Below are 13750 nucleotides of genomic sequence, written 5' to 3' on the forward strand. Positions count from 1 at the left end.
TGAATGAAAATTTATTTAGATATGATATAAACTTACAGAAATGTAGAGATCAATTGAAAGAATTTTTTTTGTTGAATATGCATAAAGGTACCTCAATTTCAATGGTCTGGGATGCTAGTAAAGCATATATGAGAGGTAATTTGATTTATATGAATAATGTTTACAGGCGTAAACAAATGCAAAAACGTAAAGAGTTAGAGGAAGAGATTAAATTGAAAGAACAGGCTTTTATTTTGAATCCACTGGATAATAATTTAAAAGTATCTATTATACTGTGCTTAGGGAGCAATTTAATATGTTAATAGCAGATCAGACTGCAACTAGTTTAAGGTACATGAAATATAATACTTTTTCTAATGCAAATAAACCTGGAAGGTGGTTGGCCTATCAATTACGAAAGAAGCAGAAGTCAAGAATTATAGAGAAAATAGATTATAATGGTAAAATGACATCTCAACAAAACTTGATTAAAAAGAGTTTTTTGGATTTTTATTCTAAGTTATATGCTTCCGAAAAAATACAATTTGAACAAATAGATAATTATTTACAGCAGGCACATTTTCCTAGATTGTCAGATAACCAAAGGGAAAAAATGAATTGTTCAATTACATTGGAGGAGATTAAGGGGGCAATTAAGCAATTAAAACTTGGTAAGGCACCAGGTACAGATGGATTTACAGCAATTTATTATAAGATGTTATCTGAAGAAATGATAGAACCATTAAGGGAATTGTTTAATAGTATTTTGTTGGGTGAAGAGGTACCTCCTTCTTGGAGAACTGCTTTTATATCTTTAATACCAAAGGAGGGTCAGGACTTGACTCAACCCAAGAATTATAGACCTATATCTTTACTGAATACAGATTATAAGATTTTTTCAAAAGTACTGGAAAATAGATTAATGCAAGTGTTGAGCCAATTGATTCATAGTGATCAATCTGGATTTATAACTGGAAGATATATGAAATATAATGTAAGACAAATTATTAATTTAATTGAATATTTGGATAAGAATAATCAAATTTCTGCTGCTTTTATTTTTTTAGATGCTGAAAAAGCATTTGATCAATTAGATTGGGGGTTTTTTGTTTCAAGTTATAGACAGAATGAATTTTGGCGAAAATTTTTTGTCCGCCCTTAAGGCTATTTATCAACAGCAATCAGCACAGATTATAGTTAATGGGGGGGGGGTAACAGAAGCATTTAAAATTGAAAAAGGAACTAGACAAGGATGTCCATTATCTCCATTGTTATTTGTGTTAACAATGGAGATTTTGTTAATTAAAATTCGGGAGTCTTCTATAATAAAAGGAATTAAAGTTAATAAGATTGAGTATAGATTAAGAGCTTTTGCAGATGGCTTAGTGTTAACATTAACTCAGCCAATAGACTCAGTAATTGACTTGGTTGAAATTATTGCACAATTTGGGAAAGTTTCTGGTTTTAAGGTTAATTGTAATAAGACTAAAATATTACCGAAAAATATGTCTATGAATGATAAAGATATGTTAGTTACACTTACAGGTTTTGAAATGGTTAAAAAGGTAAAATATTTGGGAGTTTATATTACAGCCTCTAATGCTAAATTGTATAAGAATAATTATGAATTTTTATGGGTTAAGGTGCAAAAGGATGCAATTATCTTTATTGGGGAGAATTTCAGCAGTAAAAATGAATATTCTCCCAAAGTTTCTTTTCTTGTTTTAAATGATCCCTATTTTAAAAAAAGACACTAATTTAGAGGATTGGCAGAAGGGTATTAATAAGTTTATTTGGGCGGGCAAGAAGCCAAGAGTTAAGTTTAAGATTATGCAAGATATAAGGGAACGAGGAGGACTTAAAGCCCCTAATTTAAAATTGTATTATGATGCGGTGGTTTTGACATGGATCAGTGATTGGTTAAATTTAACAAATAAGAATATACTTTCTCTTGAAGGATGGGATTTGCTATTCGGTTGGCAGGCATATTTAATTTATGATAAAAAGGTAGATACAAATTTTAAGGTCCGTATCTTAAGGAGTGCTCTATTGAGAGTCTGGAAGAAATATTACTATAAATTAAATTATAAAATTCCTATCTGGGCAACTCCAGGACAGGTAATAGAGAGGATATCTAGGGGAGTTAATTTGGATAAAGTTTCTTACAAGGAATTACTTCATCCGGTAGGACAAGATTGGCAACTTAAATCTTTAGTAGATTTGAAACAAGAAAATATTGAATATTCTTGGTTTTATTATAATCAATTGTTAATGAGGTGGCGTATGGATCAAAAAGTTGGTATTACTTTACAGGATGCAAATTTGATGAAACAGATTAAAGATCAATCTCAAGCTCATATTAAAATAATTTATAATGTACTGATTGAATTGGATTCAGAAACAGAATTGGTTAAGGATTGTATGATAAAATGGGCACAAAATATACAAGAACCAATTTTATTGGACACATGGGAGATAATTTGGGTTAGAAATGTAAAATTTACCCAAGCTCAAAACTTAAGGGAAAATTTTTATAAAATGTTTTATAGGTGGCATCTGGATCCTCAAAAATTGTCCTGTATGTATCCTAATTTACAACCTAAGTGTTGGAGATGTGGAAATTTAGATGCAACTTATTTTCATATTTGGTGGACATGTAGGGAAGTTAAAGCATTTTGGATTAAGATATGGTGGAATATTCAAAATATTTTTAAGGAAAAGATAAAGTTTAAGCTGCAGATATTTTTGTTGGGTATTATGGAAGACTTGGATGCAAAAGAAATGGAATTGATGTTGAACTTTATAGCTGCTGCAAGACTACTAGTAGCTCAATATTGGAAAACGGAACGTTTGCCCACTATAGAAGAATGGTCACTTAAAGTCTCGAACTTAGCAGAAATGGCCAAGATCTCCGCTTATGTGAAGGACTATTCACAAGAAAGATATATTTTGGTTTGGAGAAGATGGATATATTATATTGAGCGTAAATATGGGACCAAAAAATATCATTTGGTTTTTGAGTGAATTTTAGAGTATTATTGTTGTATAAAGGTCAGAATAGTTTATTTAGTACTATTTTTAATTATTAAAGTGATGTTATTATTATTGTTTTTAATAACTGTATATTTGTTTAAAAGAGAGTTAAAGGAGGTTATAGATATGTTATTTTAATAGTTGATTAATGTTAGTTAGAGTATGATTATTTTATTGTTAACCCTGTGATTGGCTCTGGGAAGTGAGGGGGGAGGGAGGGGGGAGTGGAAGGGTGGGTTTGGGGAAGGGGGGATTTATATTGTAAAATTTTATAAAATTTTCAATAAAAAAAAAGAGCTTGAGACCAAGTCAAGACTGGGTCTCCTAGCAAGAGGGGGCGTGTCAAGTTTGGCTACTTGGTCTCAAGAGCAGGCAGACAGAGAAAACCCATTGGTAGATTCTCCATCTCCTGTACTGGAGAAAAAAACAAGCTGGAACTGTATTGCAATATTATGCTATATATTTCCTAAAAAACTTTTGACTCCAGCACAACGGTGTCAGTAATAGTTTAGTATATCACATTACTTACCTTTGCCTTTTTATTTTTCAAACAGGGTGAACTGCAACATAAAATAAACTACCTATAATCAAGAATGCAAAGGCAATTTGCAGTTTTAGCTAGCAATTTCCAGTTGGTGGCATGGGTTAAGCTCATACTACTTTTCACCTACACAAAAAGTTTGGCGGGAGTAATTCTGTCAGAGTTTCAATTCTGAACTTGGAAACAAGAATTGCTCCCCCTTATGGGTATCATAAAAAATACTGTGACAAAATAATTTAGAATAGAGGTCCCCAACCTTTTGGGCACCAGGGACGAGTTACGTGGAGAGAGGTTTTTCCGCAGACCAGAGGGGGCATGGTTTTGTGTGCTGCCTGCATCTTGCGGATGGGACTTTGCTTGTTTGTGCAGACTGGCTGCTGGCATGCCGCGGCCCAGTACTGGTCCACAGACCGGGGATTGGGGACTCATGATTTAGAAGATTCCTCTTCTATATTTATGACCGCTGGCTAATTAGTACCTATTCTTGGTGCTAACACCTGGACAATTTCTAAATTGGGCCACTTGGAGAAGCAACTTGAAAATCATTCCATTAAAAACTTTGTGAGCTTCAAGATGGCTTGATTATTTCTTGAATTGAACAATTTACTCTTCAGTTGCCACAAAGAGAAAGAGAGGGGGGGGAGGGAGGGAGAGAGAATGGGTCATACGGAAAAGGCAATTAGTAACTTAAGAATTTAATTGCATCCTAAAACTTGAGGCTTCTATATTTCACTCTTTTTTCTTCAAGTAAACTCCTCATTTATATAAAATGAATTATAAAAATGAGAAAACATGAGCTCTTATGTTTTTCTACTAACCCACAGTTGAATATAAAAGAACAACACATATATTTTAGCTTCACTTTTTAATGCATTTTCATATCCAGTTTGGACTTAACAAAAAATACCTAAGAAAAACCTGGTGTACTTTACATCAGGGGTCCCCAACCCCCAGGCCGTAGATCAGCACTGGGCCGCCACATGGCAGAAACTGGGTGTCTGAGCCTGAATCTGTGGAGGAAAATGAACTGGAACGGGACCCTATGGAGGCCGAGGGAGAGGTGTCTGTGGCTTCAGAGGAATGTGGGGAAGAGCAGGCCGAGGCAGGCCAGGGCCCTTCAGGATTGGAACAGGAGAGGCAGAGTTCAGGCGATGAGCAAGGGCCCTTCCATCTGATCCTAGAGCATGGAGAGAAGGAGGGAACAACGCAGGCAGGCTCAATTACTCGGGAGGAGAGCATCCCGCCCTTCTCCATAAGGAACACCTGGAGATTTGAGATTTAAGGAGACGCTGTGGGAAGGGGCATTTGTCAGGAACAAACGCTGATTCCTGGAGTGTTGTGTATTGTTGTTGATCTCTTGTTCTGTGATTTCTGTTTGGAAACCTGGAAACTCGAACTATTGGATTGACTGACCACATTACTTGAATGTTTAAAGACCTCGGACTGTATTTCGGATTCTCTCTTTTGAAAACTGCTCAGGCAAGCTAGAATTCAAACAGACTCGTTAAGTTTATGTTTTCTTCCTTGTTATCTCGATGGCCTTGAGTACTTTCTTATGCTAATCAGACTGTATTTGAACCTACTTTCAGCCAGAGTCGGCTGAAGGGGTGTGTGTGTTCTTTTGTTGGAAGCTTGCCAGCAAACATGGGAGCATTTGGGGAAAATTTGGAGCAATAAAAGAACTGTTTGAATTGCCAGCTGACTGCATTACCTCTATGCTGTGCCCTGGGTCATCACACTGGGCCGTGCAAAAAAGGAAAGCCCCCTTCACAGGATGCAGGCAGCACACGAAACCACGCCTCCTCCGTCCGCTGAAAAACCTCCACAGATCCGATCCCTGGTGCCCAAAAGATTGGGGGCCACTGCTTTACATGGTACTCTTCATAATTCAATGAGATGCAATCATCTAACAATATCAATTAACTTTCAAGGCACATTATACCAGCATCATTTAAATAATTATACAGAGTATATATTTTTAACCTGTTATCTTTCCGCGGGGTTGGGGGACATCTGTAGATCTTGATATTAACAAAGATATTACTTGGATAATGGAAAATCATTTAAAAACTCCAAATTAGTGGATATTCTTGTCAAATGTCTGTTCTGGAGAACTCTCTTTTAACATGAAAAAATAAAACATATTGTTTTTTAGTCTAGTGTCAATGATGCAAATACTGTATATTCTTGCTTTGACAATATGCAGAACTGTCTGGTATTTTTATAGTTAAATCAGGCAACAGTGAAAGGGGAGGAGAATAAGGAAATCCCGGGAAAAAGAAACCGGAAGTAAATCACATCTTCCAAGTTAATTGGAAGATGTGAACCATGACCCCAAAATAGGGGCGGGTAAAAATGCCTGGAATGTATGTGCAACGGAAAAGAATCTCAGATCTAAGCATTTCCACCATGCCGTACTGACATCTCTGTAACCTTAATAAATGCTTTTAGGAAAAATATGCCTGAAAGTCCTTTTAAGTGTTTCGTTAATCAGACACATGACATCTAGTTTGAACAAAATGCCGTAAAAACATATTGCTATAGTCAGGCTAGAGACTTAAAGTCTCTAAAGAAACAGTGCAAATTATTAATGAGGCAATGGTTCTGCTTTAGTACAGTAGATACATTGACAGAAAATATAATACTGCATACAAGTAATATGCACCAATCTTTTCTGCAAAATATATATGGAAATGACTAGAAGAATATGCCCAAACAAAGCACTTTTTAAAGTGTTTCTATCTAGACCTTTAGGAAACCTGGATGGATGAAAACAACACACATTTCTTATATTTTTTATCTTTATTTAAAGTTTCTTACATATTTCTCATCCTCAAAAAGAGTCATTGCTTTTCCTTCCAGCCATTTAGATTCTTAAAAAGAAAGGATTTTTTCTTCCACTGAAAAAGGAAAGTGATCAAAAACTAAGAAATGAAATATAGGGTTACGTTATAGGTGGCTTATCTTGTCCATAGAAAAGGCAGACTCTTTTTCAATCTTACAGCAGTCTGGGTAAGTGTGAAACAAGAAGACCAAGTAAACAGACTAGACAGATTTATATTTATTTTTATTTCTCATTACTCTCTGCACATGTAAGAGGACTGGAGCTGAATTTGTAGTGAAGACTGGTTCTTAAGCCAAACTTTGTCAGCTCATTATCTTGGATCCCTGTATCATTATCCCAATCAACATTAACTCTGTCTAGGAAGAAATATTTACAGAAATGTGCACACAATGATATATATAATAAGCATTTCTTAAGGAAAAAGTTATAGTGCATCAAATGTCCTTCTAACTGCAGCATAAAAAATAGGCTGAAAGACATGTTTTAAATAATCCAGAAATATAGAATTCTGACACCCTCCTTACCACCAAACTCTAGCACAAAGCTAACAAATTCACTTGAAATGATGAGGCAGCATGAGGTGGACTTTATGCAGTTTAGAGAGAGTGATAATGTTGAAATGGAACTGGTTTTTCATTGAGGCAGCAGAAACATTCTGAAGAACATGGGGACCTTCAGTAGGAGGCAGCTGCATATCTTCTCCAACTTAATCAGTTTTTCTTCTTTGGAATGGCCTTTTCAATTATGCTTTTTTCTTCTGCTTGTTTTTTTATCTTGCCAAAAAGAGAAGAAGGTTTAAAAATGATGATTATGCAACTCCTCCTCTGCATGTGCAATTAATATTTCTATAGTTGGCCCATAAAAAAAAACTTTTGTCCTTGAAATGAAAGAGAAACATTGGAAGAGAAATTCTGTCATTAGACATTCTCTGCCAGACCCTTCATTCGCACTTCTAAATATGACAGATTCATGTTGTCTGTCTAGTTTATGATGTAAGATTTATATGATTCTTAAAACATTTCAACTATAGGAATCATTTGACTTTTCCTATTGCTGGCATAGGGAATAGGCAACCATTTAGCTTGCTTTCATGTTGTGATTTCAATATGACAGGATGTGAAATACAGCAGCAAGAACAATTCTAGCTAGAAATTACAAAGTTGTGAAAATACCCATGCCTCTTAAAACCTAAAAAATATAGGGCAATATCTACAAAGTACTTTTGAGTTTCAGTTCTATATCCATTATTGTTGAATCAATAGGGATTGCTTAGGAATAGACTTGTACAGATTTGCAATCTACCTGAGTCTGAAAAAAGACAAGAGGAACATAGGGGAAAATAGATTGTATGTGTATATGTGTGTATTGATGCAATTCTACTTCCACTGAATTAAATTATTTTTGAAATATCCTTTTTAGAAATCTATAAGTCAGCCAGCTGACTGCATCAAAATTAAAACAGAAAAATATGTTCTATCAGTACATTTTTAGTGTATTGAAAGAAAAGGGAGGGTACTTTGCAATACTATCTGACAAATTGATTGCTCTGTCTATAAACAAAGCAGGTGTCATTTGGAGAGAAGGGAGGGGAGATGAAAGGGGAAGGGAGGTTCATATTGGTCAGAGATGCTGTCCCAAACAGCATATGGATGCCAGAAAATTTGTTTCTGCCATCTTAAATGTACTGATAGTATAGACTGGAATAGAAACGTATTTGGACTGTGCACTTCTCCAAACAGACAAAAAAAAGCAGACAAACATAAATACTTAAAGCAGAGAGGGTCATTGTTAATATGTGGTGACTGTATTTATTAGGAGCCCCATGGGACACTAATAGACATTGTGATATCATCTTCAATAAGGACAACTTAGGAGGATCTATGTCTTTTAAACTACCAGAGGTTAAAGAGATAACATTAGTACTTTAAGCTTTAAGACATCTATTTAGCAATTTGATTTCCCCAAATCATGAACATTTCTCTAACTTTACCTCAAATGGACAATTTGGATTTTAGAAATTGAAAAATATGGTTCTGTAACAAAAAAAACTACACTGCTTTGACAAGAAATGCTTATTTATTGTATTTATATTCTGCTTTTCTTTGTTGAAACAATCTAAAAGTGAGTGATTGTAACGTTCCTGCTTAGGAATAATTAATATCTTCTCTGGGTTAAGGCATAAATCAGTAGCCATGTTTAACATGACATTGGAGAATGAAATTAGACATGAATTAAATGTGTTTTTGCGTTTAGTGGAAGGGGTATATAAATTAACAGAACTGATAAATAATATATTTAGAAATAACAAAATAACAGAGTAGGAAAGGACCTTGAACATCTTCTAGTCCAACCCCCTGCTCAAGCAGGAGACCCTATACCTTTTCAGACAAATGGTTGTCCAATCTTTTCTTAAAATCTCCAGTGATGGAAGGCAACCCTTTCCACTGATTAATTGTTCTCACTGTCAGGAAATTTCTCCTTCTTCTGCTGCCTTAAAGAAAATTCTGGAGCAAGTCATTGCTTTGAGAGGTGGGGAGAAAGGAATAGGCTTACCTGTCTTCTCTATGCTTTTCTTGCACTCCTGAACATGTTACGCTTGTTTCTTTTTCTGGAAAATTCTCTTCACTCATGTCACTATAACTGTCACTAAACAGAAAAGAATAAATAATTTAAGAATCCAGTTTTTACATAAAGTTTCTCAGCTATCTATTTCTTACTGCAAAAGCAATCAGCATTATGTTTTTTCAGATCTGTTCATATTGATGCAAGAATTAAATCAACTAACTCACTCATTGAAATCAATGGTGCTTAAAAATACTTAGCTTTGGCTTGATTCAGTCCTTAGGGTAATTATACAGTACTCATTTCATCATCTGTCTTCCTTTGGAAGGCATGTTAATTACCCCAAGAGGAATATGAACTTCATTCTGTAACCATGTGATAAATTACCAAAATATAGAATATTAATCATAGGAAATAATAGTTCATAAATGATGTGGTTGGCTGAATCAATTCTATTTTCATCCAATGAATTTGATATTAAGAAATTATTTTAATATTTTTTATAGTAGGATAAATCTACAAAGCCACTTTATGTTTTAAGAGCCGTGGTGGTGCAGTGGTTAGAATGCAATTTTGCAGGCTAACAATGGAGACTGCCAGCAGTTCACTTCAAGGTTGATTCAGCCTTCCTTCCTTATGAGGATCCAAATGAGGACCCAGATTGTTGGGAGCAATATGCTGACTCTGTAAACTGCTTAGAGAGGACGGTAAAGCACTCTGAAGCAGTATATAAGTCTAAGCGCTATTGCTATTTAAAACAGTGTTTCACACGAGTCCGAAAGCTCGGAAGACAAAACCTCTGGTCCCAGTGACCGATCCGGATTGGATCCTGCAGTGTTTCCCAAACTTGGCAGCTTTAAGATGTGTAGATTCTGACTCCAGAATTTCCAGCCAGTTGCCAAGTTTAAGAAATACTGCTTTAGAATGTAAAGTTTTTTTTAATCCTGCTGGATCCAGAGAAAGATAATTTGGAGTTCTCGGTGTTTTAGTGCTACCTTTTCCCTTCTTAGTATCTTAATATTTATTGAAAAATTCTGTAGAGGACAAATCAAGGAAATAACAATGATTATAGCATGTGGTTTTATGTATTATACCAATCCAATCACTATGGTTTGTATACTATTCTTTATGACTTGCATGACAACTGTGACTCAACATTCAAAATATTTTGCATATTGTAGCATTTTGTGTGAATGTAGTCTTGATATGAATGCAATACATATCAGACAACAGTAAAAATATTAAATAAGATGAAAGACTATGAGAAAAAATCCTTAGCATAAATATAATCTCATCTCAAAATATTTTATTTCCAAATTAAAGTTTTCCTAAATTTGTCCCAAAGGTGCTTTTTCAAGAGGCAACTGGACTTTCTTGTTTTTCTTTGAAGATGTTTCGCTTCTCATCCAAAAAGCTTCTACAGCTCTGACTGGATGGTGGGGAATGGAAGGATTTATATTCCTTGCAGACAGCTGGTCATTTACATTCTTTTAGAGAGTCATTGAGGCCACTTGGAGGTTTACCTGTGTCCTCAGGGTCACCTGAGTAGTTCAAATGTATGTGGAGACTTCTTGCTGCCAGATGTTTTCTGCCCCGTGTCCCTTTACTGTTGAACACAGGCATAGGCTGTTGGGGATGAATCTGTGTTGTTTGCATATCAAACTGAAGCGCAAATGGCTCCTGTAGTCTGCAATTTTTCTGGAAATCCATTCATACTCCTGCACCATTCGAAGGGTGTTCATCCCAAAATGCATAGCTAAATGTCTATGGAAATTCTCAGTCATCCAGGGCATGGCTGCCCCAAAGGTGCAATTTCAAGAGGCAACTGGACTTTTTTGTTTTTCTTTGAAGAAGTTTCTCTTCTCATCCAAGAAGCTTCTTCAGCTCTGACTGGATGGTGGGGCATGAAAGGATTTATATTCCTTGCAGACAGCTGGTCATTTGCATTCTTTAAAGAGTCATTGAGGCTGCAGGATGTTTTCTGCCCTGTGTCCCTTTACTGTTGATCACAGGCTGTGTTCAAGGGAAGCGAGACATCTTCAAAGAAAAACAAGAATCTAATTGCCTCTTGAAAAAGCACCTTTGGGACAGCCATGACCTCGATGACTGAGAATTTCCACAGACATTTTCCTGAAATTACTTTTCTAGTAATCAAAATAAGAACTACAATGACTAATACAGACTCTACCTGCATGAAATAAACAAACAATTGTGTTCTGATTTCCAAATTAAAGAATTATACTCAGAGTATTACAATGGAACTATCATGGTTCCGATAGATGAAACCAATTAAAAGAATTTCAAGGCAAGAATTTCTTCCTCAAAGAACATTTTGTTCAGGAAACAAAGTATCGGCACTTACATAGTGGAACCCAAGACTGAGATTCCCTCCCCCTAGTTACAAAGTAACAAGTTGCAATTCCCACCCCACAAAAGCTATCATAAATCACATTCCCCAATTAGCACAAAACATGGGCTTTTCTCTCCGGCTCCTCAGCCCACCAAAAGCTTATCAGACAATGTCCTTAAGTTCCCACACTTCTGCATTGTTATGGCTACCTAAACCCTCAAGCATTTAGCCCATCCCCCCTTCTACATCTGAACTCTAAAAGAACAGAAAAAGCACATTAAAAACAAAGGTAAAATGGCTGCTGAATCTCAGTTGTCAGAGCGTGGACATCCATTGTCACAGCGTTGACAGGAAATTTTAAAGTAAGCTGTGTTCCAAGTCAACAAAACTGACAATATTTTAAGTGTAGCACAAGAGAGTTAAGGTTAGGCTTAGTCAAAATAAGCCCATTTTTAAATTTTGTCCTGCAGTAGATGTAATACTATATTCTGTTGGCATACCTATGGAATAATTGTTAATTAATATATTGAAGTTATACTTTGAAAAAGCAAGATAGCAATAGTACTGATGCTTTTGAAATTTTTTGTTGGAGAAACTCCTAAGAATATAAATGGACAGCCAAGAAACAAACAAATAGATTATCCAACAAATTAACCCAGATTTCTCAACAAGGCACAAATGAATAGGCTCAAATGATCTTACTTTGGACACATTTTGCAAAGTCCTAGCTCTCTACAGAAGGTTCTAATACTGACAGAGTGAAAGGAAAAAGAAGAGGACAACCAGAACAAAGTGGACTCATGGACTCATGGTGCCAATATGCACCACTTGATAACCTGAAGAACCAGGTTAGGGTAGATCGTCATGGAGAAAATCTATTTATGTGGCTGCTAAGAACTGACATTGATTAGATGACTTATAATCAATCAATCAAAATAAAATTCAAATTGCAAACAATGAAAACAACTATTAAGAATACTTTTTAATAAAAAATAGCAACAGCAATCAATTCTGGCTAGAACAAGATCACTACATAAAAATGTACTTTGCTAACTACCACTAGAGCCTTTTTCCAATCACATACACAATTCACAGTTTTTGCAGTTGGCAATTTGCTTTTGCAAACTATAATAAGTAGACAAACAAGAAAGGTTTTTTGGATTTGGCAAGCTGAGATTTGCCAGGACATATGGAGAACTGAAAGCAGAGCCAATGGCCACAGCAGAGATCTTCTCTCTGGAGAAGGAGAGGACTGGAGAGCACCCACATGTGCTCTTCACAAGACGACTACAGGATAGTGATTTTCTGCAGGTCTGAGCACCAGGACATAATAGGATTAGACATCTTGCTCGCAACTGTGGTAGAGACTTTTAAAGAATGCTAAGTTTGCAAACCTCACTTTCTAATCACTTTTAGAAATTGCTCATTAACTATTTCTAAGCTATTAGAGACTTTCAGACTGACAAGTTTGAAAATGCCACATCAGTCTACCTTCAATCCTGAATTAAAGAAAAAATTAATCATAAGCTAAAGTAAGTAAAGAATGCAAAATAAACAACAAAAAGCTAAATAAGATTTTGATCTTAGAAAGTTTGAAAAGGACTAAGGGTCCAGATAAAATTGGAATAATAAAAATTTTACAATAATTTTTTGGAATATAATTAATACCTAATACTTTTATTTGCTGGTTAGTGACTGTAATAAAATATAATTATGGTCACCAACCAGAAAATAAAAGCATTAGGAATTAATTATAAAAACAAAACTTCTTGTGGGAAGTAGATTGCATTTTGGTTTTTACAAAACAAAGCAAAGATAATTATTTCATGATTTAAAAAACTGGATACCAAAGAGGACCAAAGGTAGAGGAAAGATTTATAAACCTGCAAAATGTTTCAAAATGTACTAACAATGAAAATGTTGAAGGAGACTTTTGAAGAATTAAATGAGAAAATAGTAGCTACAATATCAACAGTGTCAATAATGATGTCTGTTTCTATGAATAAACTATGTCCAAAATATGTTCTTGAAGAACTGGCAAATGTAGAAGAAATTTTATCTAACAAGATAGAAATAGTATCAAAAGTGGATTTATAATTTATAGGCCAAGAGAATGACTTAGAAAAGGCTATTTCACTAGATTTACAAAGAAATTGCCTGAGGGTTTATAATTTAAAAAGGAAATACAAATGACAAACCAAGCGAGTGATCCAGATAACTTTTTCCTACTGGCTTTATAAATGAGCAGGGCTTTTTTTCAGCCGGAACGCGGCGGAACCGCGTTCCGGCACCTTTTTCCGGGCCGGCCGCACCGGAAATAGCCCCTCCCGCACCGGAAATAGCCCCTCCCAAATTTTACTTGCATTCCTGTTCTCTAAAGGGGCGGTCCTAGGGTTTGATGAGGGCGTGGCCAGGTTTGAGTTCCGCCACCTTTTCTCTG

General features: G+C 35.5%; 1 protein-coding gene across 2 annotated transcripts in view; it reads right to left on the reverse strand.

The window, feature by feature from the left end:
* Positions 1-6351: 6351 nt before the first annotated feature.
* Positions 6352-13750, reverse strand: part of CTPS2 (CTP synthase 2) — a gene marked incomplete in the record, with an annotated part of 203786 nt that continues 196387 nt past the window's right edge. For both annotated transcript variants that reach the window (XM_015818319.1, XM_015818320.1), the window contains 2 exon segments: positions 6352-7171; positions 8952-9044. In XM_015818319.1, the coding sequence (XP_015673805.1) occupies positions 7168-7171; positions 8952-9044 (97 nt within the window).

The sequence above is a fragment of the Protobothrops mucrosquamatus genome, unplaced genomic scaffold, assembly GCF_001527695.2.
Source record: "Protobothrops mucrosquamatus isolate PMUCROS unplaced genomic scaffold, P.Mucros_1.0 scaffold718, whole genome shotgun sequence".
NCBI lineage: Eukaryota > Metazoa > Chordata > Lepidosauria > Squamata > Viperidae > Protobothrops > Protobothrops mucrosquamatus.